The sequence below is a fragment of the Chelon labrosus genome (genome assembly GCF_963514085.1).
Source record: "Chelon labrosus genome assembly, chromosome: 21".
Classification (NCBI taxonomy): domain Eukaryota; kingdom Metazoa; phylum Chordata; class Actinopteri; order Mugiliformes; family Mugilidae; genus Chelon; species Chelon labrosus.
In genome coordinates this window covers 847396-864208 of record NC_140354.1, presented here as the reverse complement: position 1 = coordinate 864208, position 16813 = coordinate 847396, and the positions used below count along the sequence as shown (strand labels likewise).

General features: G+C 40.3%; 2 protein-coding genes across 2 annotated transcripts; one reads left to right on the top strand and one right to left on the bottom strand.

The window, feature by feature from the left end:
* The first annotated feature begins 143 nt into the window (after positions 1-143).
* On the top strand, positions 144-9414 carry ndel1b (nudE neurodevelopment protein 1-like 1b). Its single transcript, XM_084570509.1, has 9 exons — positions 144-354; positions 2854-2950; positions 5578-5731; positions 6480-6628; positions 6743-6879; positions 6977-7144; positions 7225-7316; positions 7525-7670; positions 7797-9414. Exons 2-9 carry the CDS (start codon positions 2865-2867, stop codon positions 7885-7887), a joined length of 1023 nt encoding a protein of 340 aa, XP_084426635.1. The 5' UTR covers positions 144-354; positions 2854-2864; the 3' UTR covers positions 7888-9414.
* Positions 9415-9744: 330 nt separating this feature from the next.
* On the bottom strand, positions 9745-15631 carry LOC311506223 (medium-chain acyl-CoA ligase ACSF2, mitochondrial-like; the record flags this gene model as incomplete). Its single annotated transcript, XM_084570105.1, has 16 exons — positions 15315-15631; positions 13377-13572; positions 12848-12976; positions 12381-12434; positions 12105-12223; positions 11853-12015; positions 11669-11764; positions 11435-11586; positions 11256-11347; positions 11078-11154; positions 10877-10984; positions 10642-10793; positions 10362-10503; positions 10063-10173; positions 9902-9970; positions 9745-9795 (listed from the first exon to the last, which is right to left on the bottom strand). Exons 1-16 carry the CDS (start codon positions 15434-15436, stop codon positions 9745-9747), a joined length of 1833 nt encoding a protein of 610 aa, XP_084426231.1. The 5' UTR covers positions 15437-15631.
* Between the last annotated feature and the right edge of the window lie 1182 nt (positions 15632-16813).

Below are 16813 nucleotides of genomic sequence, written 5' to 3'. Positions count from 1 at the left end.
TGGCGGTTTGTTTTCTGGCGATAGTATGCCACCTTGTGGTCACAATGAAAAGTACACTGCTACAAATCTACAGTCAGTAAAAAAGGTGTGGCTGATTACTAGCCCATGGCTGAACCGCTGAACCAACTATGGCTGCCCTGCCCAGTTCTTTGACGTAAAATTACGTCAGCGCGTACGTCCAAGTCAGGATTTACGTTAGTTCCGGGAGACGCGTTGGCAATTTCCTAAACACGGCTCAGTATCGTTCAAGACCCCGGCGAGAGGAAGGTGTGTAACTGAGCGTTGGACATTACAGCAGTTGGAAGGCGACTTGCTGAAACTGAAGATAGTGTGACACCGTTTTGACATGAGCAGGTATTTAATTATACACTGAACATATTCAGCTCGTATGTGGTTATGCTTTTGACCTATTCATGTCATGAGCTGTCGTGCTCAGTCGTGGCTCTTTTGTGACTACGAAGAGGACAGCTCGATTTAGGCTTCTAACGTCGAGAGGAGCCGGCTTTGATTTTTGCCTCATACATATGCTTTTGGTTCATGAGTGTGGTGTATTCAGTTTTCGTTTAACACGTAGACTTTTCTATTCGGTTTTAACCTAAGCTTGTATGCTGTCAGACCACGGGAGTGTCAGATGTCGGCAGCAGCGTTTAAATTAGCTGCCTTGTTAAATGACAACCTGGCCCTGTTCATCTAAATCAGGCTCGTCAGTTGTCTAATATGTGTTTAGGATTTCTGAAGTTTTAATTTTGGGAAGCCGTATGTGTTGTCTTTATTATCAACGTGAGATTAATACCGGTTACAATACCATACAGTACCATTAATACCATTATTACATTAAACGATTCCTATTGTTGGTTCTTAATGTTAGTTTGATCACCTTACTAAACAGTATAATGATTATATTGAACCTAGCTTTTTGTTAGTATAATTTCACCTCTGTCTGTGAGTTAATCCCTGAAGTACCAAAAGAACCTGGGATCATAAGTTATGGTAAAATTCGAAAAGATGTAGGTCTCATCATTTTTCACATTTAGACCAAACCAATAAGACTCCATGTATTTAAAAAAAGAATATTTTTAATCTGTCTCACCCCTCAAAGACTAAAATGTGACTCCATTAGCCTCAGCTCTTGAATTGTTAGTGACCTGGATCTAAAGAGGATACAGTCAGGAGACAAGAATGTGGGTAAGGAAACTCTCTCTCTTCGCTGACATTCCCTTGTTTGTATTTTCCAGTTGCCTCCATTTTTGCTGTCCCGGTTTTGTAATGGCAGACAAATAGATCCATGGGTCAAGCTGACAACATTCCAGTAGCTGCTGAAACACAAGATAACATGAACTGTCATATGTTCTAGCAGTGTCTCAGTGCTCGACTTGTTACGTGATATGCCCTAACCTGTATTATGTTACCTGTACAGTGCCACTGTCCTCGTCTGCCCTAAACATGTGAAGTACTGTTTGTTAGCTTTGGTGAGATTTGTCAGTGGTCTAGTAAATAGCCGTATCATAAGGGAAACTGTTTATTGTCGCCCATGCCTTTAGGAGACAAACGGGAATACATGTAAAACACTGGCCAATTCAGTCATTTCAGAACTGTTATGTTAGGTCTCTGTATATATTAGAAATAAATACTTTTGGTACTCCCCTGGAGTGTTTTGCAGAGTCACCGTGGTCATATTGGACAACCAACATATCATGTGAGGACACAAACAGCTTAGTAAACTTTCTCTCTCCATCAGTATTTTGGTCTCTATTTTCCTTTGTGATTTCAAGTGTAGTGACACGTGAGAGTCCTTCCAGTCAGCTGATGACGCCATTTCAGAGGAATGTCTAAATGGAAGAGCAGGCGGTCCTGCCTCAGAGAGTCTAGCCCATCCTCTTGTTTGCAAGAAAAATAACACATTCTCCTCTTTGCTCTAAGCCTAACCCAAAATAAAGCCTTTCTTATCCATGTAAATACAATTTGCACAGAAATTTTGAACAGTAATTGAACCAAACGCCCTAGACTTGATAAATAAGTGCCTCAAACTCTTGCACATATTTAGTTTGTGCTTTAGTTCAGCCAAAGGGGTTTCCTGTGTTATGTACAGTGACAACCAGACCTATCGGCAGGAAGTCCTTGTAAGCTCAGGTTGGATTTTAAGTATTCCAGGGCAGCTGCGTCAGTGGTAGTGCTGGCAGCTGCAGCTGTAAACCCCCACCTACATAAAAACGCCCACAGCAGCTCTTTCCAGATGTGTTTAATAATATCTTGACAAATCCTTGTAAGGCAGAGTTGAATAGCTCACCAGAAAAGAGGAACAACAACTGTCCTAAAGTGCTAATTTTGCAAACAGGACGGAAGATGACAAACTTTTAACACTTGGTTAAAACTCTGTAAGTGGGCAGCACTCTTTACTAGCATGATTTAACTAGGCTCTTTTGCTGGTTTTACTGGGCCAATATCATATTGTTCACAGTGCTAGAAAGGCTCACCAGGCTGTCTTGTCAGATTAACCCAAATTATTTTGCAATAACTCCTTAAACAACTCAAAATTTATTTAGGTTCATATTATTTTGTCATCAGTGGCTGTGGCTGTAGTCTCTGATTCTGTAGAAGACATGACCCTGGAATGACAGGATGGCATGGCTAGGTCGGTCTGTCTCTTTCACTTTCTTCTCCAGTGAATATAGCAATGAGGGAAATATTTAATCTTGATGGTTGCTCGGGCAAGAGATAAGAATGGAATGTACAGAACCTGAATCTACATGCCAAAGAAGACAAATACTGAAAGGGAATGTGTTGCCTTCTAATTTAAACTCTAAGCTAATTGAATTGTCTGTAGAGTTAATGAAATGTCTCGTTATTCTTTAGGTTGCCCTGACATGGACACAGAGATGATTCCTAAGTTTACATCAAAGGACGAGGAGGTTGATTACTGGAAGTCCCAAGCCCTCAAGTATAAGAAAAGGTAGGTAACATCTGATTCTTATTTGACAGCATAGCATGGATGATTTTTCTGTTCTGACCTTTATAGCATACCTTCTTTATTCATGTTTGACATCTTGTTAAAGGTGGGGTTGTATGAGATACTCATCCATCATTCGTGTGTTCCCTAATGTAGATGGGGGCTGGCATGCCCCCAGTTTGGAGAAGCAGCGAAGAGTTCTGGTACATAGGCCACATAGTTAACTGCTATGGACAGGGTCGGGGTCAAACATGCAATACATACTTTGCCATCAGACAGCCTTCGCAATGGGAAGCTGCAGCCATTATATCACTCCCTTTAAAGACTCCATACTCCACTGGCAACAACAGTAATATTACCTCGCAGTACATTCGAGGTTGACCAACAACTCCTGTGTTCTGCGAGGTAAGATTACAAGTTTTGTCAGCAGAGAAGGTTGGCTTTGCTGAGATCACTGTAACAGCTTCAGCACCTCATTTGAAAAAGGACATCTGATGCTGAAGTAGAAGCAGTGACAATATTCTGTTACTGTTTGCTTACGAAGCTCATTTTTGAAACTCGGGTTATGTAACAATGTGTCACATTTTCTTTCGTCATCTGTCTGACAAGTAAACTTAAGCAAATGCTAGATGGCTTCAACTGCTCTGTATGGAACAATCAAGACAACATTTTTAAAGTTATAGATATTTTTTTTTACCTAATTCGCAGATGAATACTTGCTGAATATGGGATTTTGCCTGTGGTTATGAAAGTTATGATTATACATTAACCAAATGGTTTGAAAATGTTTGTGCTTACACCTCATTTAAACGTTTCAGCACACGCTGTGCTTAGCTATATAAGGCAAATGACCAGATAAGCTCTATGAAATCTGCAACCACAAACACACTGGATTACTCATGAGGAAATGACTACATCTTTGACTTCTGCATCGGAAACCACAGTCTGTGTTAGGCTAGGCAGCAGGGATACTTGTTAGTGTTGTTTAAACTCAGTCAAATTCATTCTGTCTGTCTTTTCTATTTGTGGTGTTGGGTCTCTTCCAGTGGAAGCATAAAACTGCATAAAGCCTGTGTGGTTTTTAAAGAAATCCCTGCTTGGGTACATGGCCCATCAACCTATGGAAAAAATTGCCTCAAGTAGAGAGTTCACCATGGCTTACACTAATCAGCCATAACATTATAGCCACTGTTGATCTGGTTTTCATGGCTACTGTCAGTGAGTGGATATATCAGGCAGAAAGTTGAACATTTTGTCCTCAAAGTTGATGTTGAAAGCAGAAAAATGTTCAAGTGGAAGAATTAAGACTTTGACTAAAGTCTAAAGAACCAAACCGTGATGTCTGGATGACTAGGTCAGAACATCTCTAGAACTGCAGCTCTTGAGGTGTTCCTGGTCTGCAGTGGTCAGTACCTATACACAGTGGTCCAAGGAGGGAGAAGAACCAGAGACAGGGTCATGGGTCAAGGATCACTGAGAAGGAGGAAGAGGGAGAGGAACCAGGAGGTGTGCTTGGTCAATGTTCAGGTGGTGTTATGTATCAAAGCCACATCCACATACATACCAGAAGAACATTAATGAGATCATTAATGTCCTCCACTTCACAGGCTGGTGGTTTTAATGTTGTGGCTGATTGTTGTATGTTTTCTCAGTATGCAATATTTGTTGATTACTCGTTGAAGAGTTGTCTCCCTGACATGGGTGACATGTTTGCATTTTTGATTTTGTTGCAACTAGTCTACTTGTACGAGGGCTCTTAATGTGAAAAGGAATTCATTCCATGCATTCACACATTTAACATTAATTCACACGCTATAATTTAACATTGTTTCACTCACATGTATGGAGTACTGTTTGTTATTTTAAACCATAAAAAAGTGTGAGGATGGACAAGGCTGTGTCATGCAGAGAAGTTATTTGGCCCAGTATGCTGATCAAGCAGCATCTGTGTAGAACAGCCTCACACAACAACTGATTCGTGGATTCCTGTGCTATGTAGAGTGACTGAGGGACCATTATCTCAGTGCAAGTCAGCTGATCTTAGACCAGTGTTAACTACCATGTTTATTTTGACTGGAGAATAAAATGTGTATATTCAGATACCATAAACTCAGAGGTCACTGAATTAATTTATCCTTCCTATTCCACCTGTAATATTTACTAAATTAATCTTTTTTTAAATGAATTAGTTTATTTTTGCATTGTTCTACACAGTGTAAGCCCTTGCCTTGACTTCCAACTTTTAACCTCTTCCAGAGCTGAAGGCACATGACATCCTGCCTGTTTTCCAAATGACCAGTGTCACGGTTCAGCTGTCTCTTCAGAGTAGTATATTTAGAATGCTTAACTCAGCAATGTTGAGCCGCACAGATTTCCTGCATGGAAGAGGCAAGACTGATGTTTAAAAACCTACAAATATTTGACTGGCTGTTCGTGCAGGTTTATTTCTGACTATTGGAAGCAAATAACTTACTAGAACATGCGTGAGCTTGGCTTTTTTTTTACAGAACAAAAGCCTATTCGTTCTCTAGCGCTCACCAGTCAGCTTTACTGAAGTGAATGTTGGATGGCGAACAGAGTAGCAGGTAGTTGACAATGGCTGTTTATGTTTTTTTGTGTGTACCATCCAGTTGCCAGGATGCCCAAGAGGAGCTACAGGAGTTCCAGGAAGGGAGCCGGGAACTGGAAGCTGAGCTAGAGGCACAACTTGGCCAGGCTGAACACAGACTTCGAGACTTGCAAATTGAAAATGAGAGACTGAAGAATGAGTTGGCTAACCTCAAGGTATCTGGACCTGACAACTTGCTATGTAACTTATTTTGAATACACTTTGCGTTTATCATCTTTCGACACTAAAAAAGTATTTTGTGGTTACTTAAGAGGTTATATGATCTCTGTTGGACCATGTGCTCAAGATCCAACAGATCATATAACCTCTTAAGTAAGTCTTATTTAAATGGTATGTGTTAATCAGGCATGGTCTTAGGTAATCCTTCAGCTCTCCTTAATTGGATGCCAGGATAAAGGGGAAGAAAATAGAAAATGTCAAGGACAAGTCTGGTTGTTAATCACAGCAGGGAAGAACCCTGGTCAGAATTTGCCCCATTGGTGACCATACACATTGTAGAATACATTTATTATGGGGAGGAATTTACCGCATAAGTGTTGTGATCTTTCACATGGTCCGACATGTGAGCCTGCTTACTGTAGCTAATGCTTATAATGAACAGTGTAAATGAACCAGAGAGACTATGGATGATGCTTTCCTGTCTCTGTGCTTCAGGCTACTGTAAAGTACCACAGGGCAAATGAGCCATCGGGCCTCCTCAGCAAACAAAAGGGAATAATGTGGAGGAGCATCTTGACTATCTTGTGATTCACCTCATTTCCCATGCTGTTGTTAATCACTGTGGTTTATGAAATGGTATATTGAAGTGACGTGGCTCGGCGGGCAGTATCTCTGTTGCCCTTGTTTCTCTACATAAACTCATTCCCAAACTTTTTCTTTTCTGTTCTTCACTCTACCCATCAGGAGAAGTTAGAGCAGCAGTACGCTCAGAGTTACAAACAGATTTCCATGCTAGAGGATGACTTGGGTCAGACACGCAGCATCAAGGAGCAGCTCCACAAATATGTCAGAGAACTTGAACAGGCCAACGATGACTTGGAGAGAGCCAAAAGGTCAGGATGTTATGCTATGCTTACAACATGATTGGGATCATGATGAATTTCAGATTTTCTAGCTGTAGTATTTTACCTACTGCAACAGTTGTGTCTATCATTATCTTTCTACAGGGCAACAATAGTGTCTCTTGAAGACTTTGAGGGCCGTCTAAACCAGGCCATTGAGAGAAATGCCTTCCTGGAAAGTGAACTGGATGAGAAGGAATCTCTCTTGGTATCTGTACAGCGACTGAAAGATGAGGCACGAGGTAAAGACGAAGCATAGAGAGATCCATTTTGCCTTTTGCATGCAGCTAGTTGTCTGTATAACAGAGGAGTCAATAGATGTCACTTTGTCATCTACAGACCTGAGACAGGAGCTGGCAGTACGGGAGCGCACTACAGACAGGATGTCAGCACCCAGCTCACCCACCTTAGACATCGACAAGATGGATTCTGCAGTACAGGCCTCTTTTTCCCTCCCAGCAACCCCTGTAGGAAAGACTACAGAGCACCCCTTCATCAATACAAAAGGTTAGAATTAACTCACCTCTTAGATTTACATAGATGGAAATACTGTAATATGTTTAGTAAATTTGACTTGTATGCTCTAGCATTGACCAATGGCTGTGGTAGCCCCGCCCTCACTCCTTCTGCAAGAATCTCAGCTCTTAACATCGTTGGTGACCTCCTTAGAAAAGTTGGGGTAAGTATTATTGCTTTTATCCAAATAATTAGGAGACTTAACCCTCGTGCTACCCTCTTGCATAATCTCTCTCTGTCTGTCCATTCGCTTGGGGTCCCAGAGACCCCAAAGGTAGCACGAGGGTTAAAGAGATACAGAAAGAGCAAATAGAGCTTAATAGTTCCGAATAGCAACAATTTGTCCTAACAGTGATTTTTTTTCTCTCTAGGCTTTGGAGTCCAAACTCGCTGCATGTAGGAACTTTGCCAAAGATCAGGCTGCAAGAAAAAAATACTCCACAGACAATGGCACACTCATCAACAGCAATGCCACAAAGTTCTCTCACTCTCTACATACCACTTACTTTGACAAAACGTAAGTTTTTTACCATATGTTTTTCCCATATGTGTGTTGTATACAATTTTTGCACATTTGGTTTTGCCCTGTAAGTGTGTCCAAATGTTCTGTCTAATACTGTACAAATCCTTGTGGCATCTGCAGCACTGTCAATGGATTGGACCCCAGTTCTTTGACCTCCATGGCATCTTCCAGAGCCTTGTCTCCGCCAGGCATTCTGCCTTTGAGTGTTTGAGGTCCTTACACCACACAAACCTCCACCAAGACTGGGACTCCTATCCACCAATGTGGGAACAGAGAGGACACTCGTGCTGTGGTTGTGTGTGTGTGTGTGTGTGCATGCGTGCATGTCTGAGAAAGAGTTGGAAAGGAAGAGTGATGTGTGTTTGAGGATGAGTATTTCTGAATCTGATGTGTGCAAGGGAAGGATGTCCAGGCAATGAACTTGCCTCTAGTTTGCAGCTCTCAGTGCATCTATGAGTAGGTGCGCAGTCATTTGTGCATAAGTCCCTACCACATACTTGCATGTGCCTAAAGGTGAACTGTACTGTGCTTTTATGAACATTACAATGCGTTGCTCTTCATGTCAGCTTTAAAGTAGCACAGGTACTATAATGACTCCACTGTTCCTCTGAAAACTACTATCCATGACAAAAGGTCATTAACAGACCACAGCTTCCTTTTTAACCTTCTCGTTCCTCTTGTATTTCCACTTAAATTGCACATTTAAACTCATGTCTATTTAAAATGTATTATATTTAAAAAGGGATTTGTTCATATTAAGTAATTTATCTCACAGTATGCTTTAAAATGCAATTTTCCTCTTTGCTATTTTCTTGCATGTGTGTGTGTATGTGAAGTGGGGTTGGAGAAGTATGGGTGGAGCCCATATTGCCAAGAATGACCGAAGTGAATGTTGATTGTTCAAAGCCATGGAGTTGTGGTGCAGTGGTTCCTCTTGTTTCTGGCTGAAGCAGTATCTCTCCTGGGTTAAACCTGCACTTAAACTGCTCCTCACAAGTTTTTGCTGCATTCAGGGGTTTCTCTCTCTGAGGGTCCACTGGCAATTTCAAGAGAATGGTTTTGCCTTTTTATATGTTTAAAGTATACATTTTTTTTTTTATCTTGTTGCAAGCTTAGTTACCTCATTGTGATGTTTGAATTGTCAGCTGTTGATTATTAACATGAGTATGTGAATTTGGCTCTATAAAATTCAGTTAAAATTTACTCAAGGATCCAATATGAGAATATCCAAAAATGTTGTCTCATGTATCTGATATGGTGCATTTTGACCTTGTCATGCAGTACATTTGAGGTTTGTCTGCTTTTGTATAGTGTTGATTTGATACGACAGATTTATTTAACAGGTTAGGTTCTGCATCCATTCAACTTACAGAACTGTGTCTGAATCTATTTTCCCCCATTCCCCTCACTTTCACATATCCTTGTTAATTCCTCATTGACAACATTTGGCCCTCTTGACTAGTTGCATTATTTCAAAGGCTTTAAAAATATGAGATGTCACTGGGGGACATCGTAGGGGCCTGTTCTACAGTCACTGCATAGAACTTGTATAGATGTTAATTTTACCTACTGCATTGTATATAGAGAGACATTTGGCATTGATGTCCTATTTATTTCAGATTCTGTATGGCATGTGTTTAGATTATGAGTTTAACTTTTATTCAGTGGTTAAAGCCATTGTAATTTGACAAAATTGTCAGAGTTGTTTAACTAAATAAAGACTTAAAGGAGTAATGTGTTGTATAGTCTGGGTGATATACTGTAATTAAAAAGGAGACCATCTTTTCCAAAGCTTTCAGCCACACTTTATTAGGGAAGATTAAAATCATTATTTCTGTACAATTTTAAAAAAAAAATGTCAAACTACTAGATCCGGAATGAAACTTCACAGTCCCTCTACATAAAGAACAACGAATGAGGAATCAAATAATACTGTTGTGAAGTTGAAGAAATTTAATGTCAGTCCATCAGCAGATCAGTTATACACTATATTCTCTGTGGCAGCATTGTTGAAGAAAGCGGGACTCTCTGTGGTGTCTGACTTCAGAAACTCGCAGAGCCCATAAAATTAAAGCCCTAGTTTCCTCTCCATTGCCACCTTTAATTCATTCTTCTTGATCTGGAAAAACATAAAGTTCAGGTCAGTAGTCAGTCATAAATCATCATCAACAGTTCAGGTATGTTGGTGTTTAAAAAAAAAAAAAAAAAGAAGAAAGAAATCTCACCTTTCCAGAGACAGTCAGTGGGTAGCTGTCTACAAATATTACATAATGTGGGATCTTAAAGTGAGACAGCTAAAAAGAAAAAAGAAAAATGAAAAAATTCATATACTGGTGCACAGGCTATATATGTATGCTCCTATTTGCTGTTGACAACGTTCTCCTACCTGTCCTTTGCACATTGCTCTTATCTCTTCTGCACTGGAGGTCTGGCCCTCTTTCAGCCTGATGCAGGCACACACCTGCTCGCCCAGCCTCTCATCTTTCACTCCAACCACCTGGAAAGCAGATCACTTAGAGCTACTGCCACCACTGAATAATGGGTCATCTCCACGATGGTTTTATGCAATATTCTCACAGACGGTGTATTGTTTACAGGAGGTATTTTTAAACTGGACAGAGTGTGGCGCTTCGCCATCAACTCGTTAATTGTTCTCTGCTGCCCTCCACTGGTGTTAGAGCTCACCTGCACCTCCCGGACTTTTGGATGCTTGTAGAGGAATTCCTCTATCTCAGCAGGATAGATGTTCTCCCCTCCTCGGATGATCATGTCCTTAATGCGTCCTTCAATGCGACAGTATCCCAGACTGTTGAGACTGGCCGTGTCACTGTACAGAAGAAAGTGTTTACAGAGATTCTCCCAATAAACACTGACCCACCTTCCACTACACGCCTTTGCTTTTCCTCCCTTACATTCAGACTACACAAAATAGCTCTCTAGAGTCATAAGTCAAAATCCATCTTACCCAGTCTTATACCAGCGGTCTTGGGTGATAGCCTCTTGGGTTTTCTCAGGATCATCCCAGTACCCAAGCATCACACAACTGCCCCTGATCATGAGTTCACCTGAGGCTCCCAGGGGGACCAGCTCTCCAGTAGCAGGGTCCACCACTTTAGCCTACAGTTAAAATACAGATATAAAGTATGTTAGAATTCTATGGTGATGTGGAAATAAAAGCCTGTGTGAAAAGGGAGGCATACCTCAGTGTGACTCATGATACACCCTACAGTATGCAACTTCAGCTCATCTTTGTCTTGTGGGAATCCCAGAAATGTAACAGGGCTATTTTCAGTGGTCCCATAACAAATCTGTCAAAACACACATCGACACATTCTTATAGGCCAGGGGACTCCACTTATTAGTTTTAGTAGAGCAGTATTTTAAGCAGTATTTTTGCTCACCGTTATCTCATTCATATTCATGTGTGTTTTTAATTTTCTCACAATCTCAGGAGGGCAAGGAGAACCTGCCATGAGCCCTTTAACACAGCAACAAATACAAAAGGTTGGACCACGTACTGGCTAATGACTGTGCCAGACACACAACACAACATGCTAATTGTGACTTCAAATCTCTTACCAGCTTCAAGTGATGTCACATCAAACTTGTGTAATTCTTGCTGGCTAAGCATGTCAGCGTACATGGTGGGAGTGCCATAGACAAAATTGCACCTTGAGTAAAGGAAAGTGATGGGGGGGGTGAATGAAAGTGCCTTTTACAATATACATTGGACGTCATTTAGATGACGACAACTGTACTTTTCTCTTTGGATGGCCTCTAAATTGGCACGGCTGTCGTATCCTGTAGAAGGGAAAACCAGTGTGATGCCATGAACTGCCATACTCATCCCTCCAAGTACGGATCCAAAGCAGTGGTACATGGGGACAGACAGACACACTCGCACCTTAGGCTGATGGGGAATATTGACAACAAGGTTATTCACATTTCACTGTTTGTGATTTCTGCAAATGAAGAGACAAATATGAACTTACTCTCGATTGGTAACCCATTCGGAGACCCAGGAAGTAAGCATTATTTAGAATATTGTGGTGGGAAAGAGTGGCTCCCTTTGGTTTCCCTGTGGTACCCTAACATGAATGAACAAGCAATATAACTTCATCTGATCATCGTTAGAAACTTGTCCCGTCAAGTAAAAAGAGATATATTGAAAGTTACTGATGTGAACTGAATGTTGATGGGATCATCGAAGGACAGTTTGCTCTGCAGATCCATCAGTTCTCTGTGGTGCCGACTCTCCCCTGCTTGCATCACGTCCTCTATGTGGAGCATCCCCGACTGTCTGCTGTCTGTCACAATTACCATACGCAAGTCTGGCACCCTGGCAAATCCAACAAAGTGTTTAGAAATTGCAGCCAGAAAATTCATAAGCATTTAAACACTTCAGGACATATAGTAAATGTGTCAAACCTTGAGCTTTTGGTCATGCCCGCTGGCATCGTGTCAATCTCCGGGCAGATCTCCGTCAGCATCTCACAAAACTTCTGGGTTTTAAAGCGGGTAGGACACACCACTGCTTTACACTGGACCTACACACAACACAAATATTTAGATGCATTTACATCTTACAGACTTGGATCATTTCAGTATGGACACTATAGGAATATATGCAGGCAGTTGTGGAAGTTGGAAGTAGAATGTGTGTGAGGTAGGATGATGTGATCTAATACAGGCCATTTGTCCTACCTTCTGTAGGGTAAACTCCACTTCTTTGACTTGATAAGCTGGGTTCAATGATACCTGCAAGGACACAGACTGCCCCTTCACCTTGTTTCTCAGAGAGATTTGCAGAACATACAATGTAAAATATACACAACCTGTATTCTAGCACATGCCGATACACACATATTTTTACTTTTTCCAGTAACTGTATTTCTTTTACAACAAGATTACAAGTTTATGAAATGTCACAGTTAATGTCCACTCCCTTTGCTGCTGCTTATAAATATACATACATTATAACACACACTATATCACATACATGTAACTGCATGATATAGCACAGACATGTGGAAATAATGACCTGGTAAACGTAAAGTACGGTGGTACAGTTATATAAGCCCAAGCCCTTGAAAGGTTCACTGCCCTCACAGAGTGTTTGGCAACACATGGCTGCACTGCTGTAAATGCGATTACGTGGTTCCTAGACTGACCAGTATAATTCCACCCTTGGCTGTAGCATACTGGAAAAGAATCCATTCATATATGTTTGGTCCCCAAATTCCCAGTCGATCACCACGCTTTAGTCCCAGAGCAAGGAGACCTGCAGCCATCTTGTCAACCTGCACCAATGGATGTCACAAAAACAGACAATTCATTAAGCCTGGATTGAAATGTATTAATAACATTCTACGATACACAAAGGTTAATTTGGACATGAGAAGAAGCCCCTTTTTTCCTCCTTTTCCTGATGTTGCATTAGAGCTCAATATTCTCTTCCTCCACCACCTTAAAATATATTATCCTCTAATGCTTACAACCAAAAGATTAGTTGTTTTTTTTGTTTAGTTTTTAACTACATTTGATATGTTGCTGTTTTATTTTGAGTGACTGACTTAGCAGACTAAAAAGAAGCGCATGGAAGTAATCAACAAAATATAGGAATAGCAAAAAGTCATTGCCTGGATAGTGATACATGCATAAAGGTTCCTGAAATCAGGAAGCACAAGCAATGAAACGCACATCTTGCTGAAATTGTGCAAAGGTTTTCCGGATGCCATCTTGCAAAAAGACCACAGCCTCGCGCTCAGGCCACCGTTGGGCTGCAGCATCCAGACTTTGACCTACAGTCAGGGGGAGCAGAGAGATGGTGGAGGTGCCGTGGACATAGCTGCTGGTCACAGAGGGTTTGTGAGGAGGACTGTCCACATGAAGAGACCTGCCATTGAAAAGTATGGTATACAGGTCAAATTGACCACCAAATTTCTACAAGAAGAAAAATAGTATAAGTATACATTGTTGTTGTTTTTTTTTACCTGAAACTCATTGGCCTTAGTTTATTTTCTGTGATTAACATGTACAAACAAAAATAAATAATTGAGCACACGTGCTACTATACCCCACGTATGTATATGGTCTTTGGTTCAGTATGACCCACATACACAAACTCACACAGACATGCACTCACACACATGCACACGACACACACGTATAACGTTACAATTTTATAATCTTAGCACAGATAAGCTGTTTGCTCTCACTTTCCTGCACTCTTTACCCTCTGTCATGTGTCCACCTGCAAACCACACCTGTTTATCAGACATTTTCTCTCACTATATACCTCGCACATGGACATCAAGGGGGTGGGGCAAAAGAGATAAATACCTCCACATCACAGGCCAGAATCTTCCACCCTCAGTATTAACAAACAATTTAGCTGTCAGAGGCCTTTAGAGCTCATATATGGGGCGACAGAGCCTTCTCTGCAGCTGCCCCCTCCCTCTGGAACTCTCTCCCCAAACACATCCGCGACTGTACCGACCTTCCTACCTTCAAATCTCTGACAAAAACACACCTTTTTAAAATTGCTTTTAATGTTTAGCTCAGTTTATTGTGTTTTTGATGTTATATTTCACATTGTTTTGCTTATTTGATGTCCTTTTTATGTAAAGTGTCTTTGAGTATCTTGAAAAGCGCTTTTAAATAAAATGTATTATTATTATTATTATTATTATATTTGATGAGAGTAGGACACACAGCGATGTGGAAGAGGAAGCTGTCTCGGAATATGAGGATCACTTAGAAATCAATTCAGAGTATTCTGATGCTGAAAGGGAATTTAAAGATGGCCTTCACTCTCAGAATATGCATATCACAAGTTGCTGCTGGAGCAGCCCAAGACCCAGCTGCTAAAATAGTAAATAGTCCCACAGACATATTTGTCTTAGAATGGATAGATTGAATGGTCACAGCTGCTTACATAATACAAATGGTCCCAGGGCCTACATGATTTGCAGTGAATCATTATTCTAGATAATGAGTCACTGCAAGAAAATTATTCTAGATATGACCAATCTTGATGGGAGATGTATTTTCAATGACCACTGGAAGGAGATGGGCATCATGCACCTGCATGCCTACTTTGGTATCTTAATCCTTAATGTTGTTTATAGATCAAGAGTCAACTAAAAGTAAAAAAAAAAAAAGAAAAAAAAAGGAATCACTCTACCATTGTTGTAGAGACACTGTAGTAGAGACTCACGGCAATCATTAAACACATATGTTATCTCTATTGTTTGGAACTGAGATAAAGACAATGTGTGTTAATGGTTTATGAACTAAAATTTTATTCCAGAATCGCTTGAAGACAGTACAAGGTTTAAAAAAATAGGCAGGTAGTGTGTGATCTGATTTGGGCACTCTCTTGCGATTTTGCCCAGTGATAGTTCACATTACTTTTATGCTACAGAATATGCATTACTGTTTAGGCAGTAAACCTGGGAGTATTATAAAATGAACGAAAACTCCATACACCATTAATATTCTGTATTAACAACAGAGAAAAATCTAACCATGAGCTGACTAATGCAAGAAAATCATAATTTCCAAGAGCCTTTATTTCAGTGTATTGATATGACATTTAAGCTATTTGACCTCTGAACTTGAACAGTACAGACTTACCGACTCTTCTGGAGCAAAATTGTGCTGCATGACTTCCATATCTTGTTGTGTTTTAGACCATCCACATATCTGAGAATGTGCACACTGGAGCCAAACATTGAGGAAACAGCACCTGCCGACATTGTTCCACGCAGTCGCTTGCGTTCAGTTGGTTCTGAACACACGTCTCTTTTTATCTAGGTGGATAATACTGGTTCTTGTTGACAAATGAAATGATTTACTCAGGTTAGATTTTACAGCACTATGTGTAATCTTTAACTTTCAGTCATCCTCATTGACAGAGAGATAACACTATATTTTCTAGTAAATATGCCAAGAAAATATTAACTGTCAATATAACCATAGCCAACACCATAAAAAATGAATCAACTCTAAAAATAGAAGGTGCTGCTAATCTACTAGGAGGACTAGGAGGACAAACACTAGCTCCACATTTGCTTTATAGATCAGCATACATCAATATAGTTATTAAAGCATCTATAAAATATGTTGAAGAAATCCACAGGGACACAGACATATTGCAACTGACATGACAAATAATTCATAAGTTTCTTTCTTTCTTTCTTTCTTTCTCTGGTTAATTTCTCGTTTGTCTCTCTTGTGCTTCTGTTGTTTGTTCATTTGAAATATTCTTACAGACAAGGCTGAGGGGACCTAATGGTTATAGCTCAATATTCAACAATAGTATATGGGGTAATATAATTGTGTAATTGTGTGATAAATTTACAACTAATAACCAAGCAAGATTGGATGGAAAGGTGGACAAAGGTAGAAGTGATGACTGCAGATTTGATCAAAATTTATGCAAACTTGCCAGCTGAGTATTTAGTATCTAGTAATACTTTTAACAGACAAGGGAGGACATATTGTCTGTATAAAATAATTATTGGAAAGACTTTTATTTGTGTAAGTTAATGGCCACGTATCACTTTTGAGAAATCACTTGGCCAGGCAACCTCCAACTGGCTTGACATGGCCCATGTGTTCATATTTATTTAGTTTTTTTCCAAAACCATGTCAAATGTCTATCTCTGTGTGTGGTGAGTGTGACTTAAGTAAAATAGGAACTGGAGAGGTTAAAGGTCACCCAATGAAAGGAAGCATGACAAGGATGCAGAGACAACACATAAAACCGACTCTATGCAGCTCCTTGTCTGACAGGAGTGGGGACCCCTGTCTCAGGCCGCCCTGATTGTCAGATTGGAAATTTACATTAGCATAACTGTTTAATGTAAAAACACTTAGGATCAGATGAATGTTTTTTTGCCACCATCTACAAACCTAGTACTGTTTTTTGTTTTGTTTTTTTCTTTGACTTAGTTATGGACTACTCACTCTATTACTCACTAGACTCACCATATCAACTCATGGAGGGAAAATTTGTCACATTCATAATCACAACGAGTCTGATTGACTGGAAACACCACACAATGAGAGGAGGGACATGAACACTAAATTAAGTTGAGTGACACATTGTGGCAGAATATAGCTTGACCCCA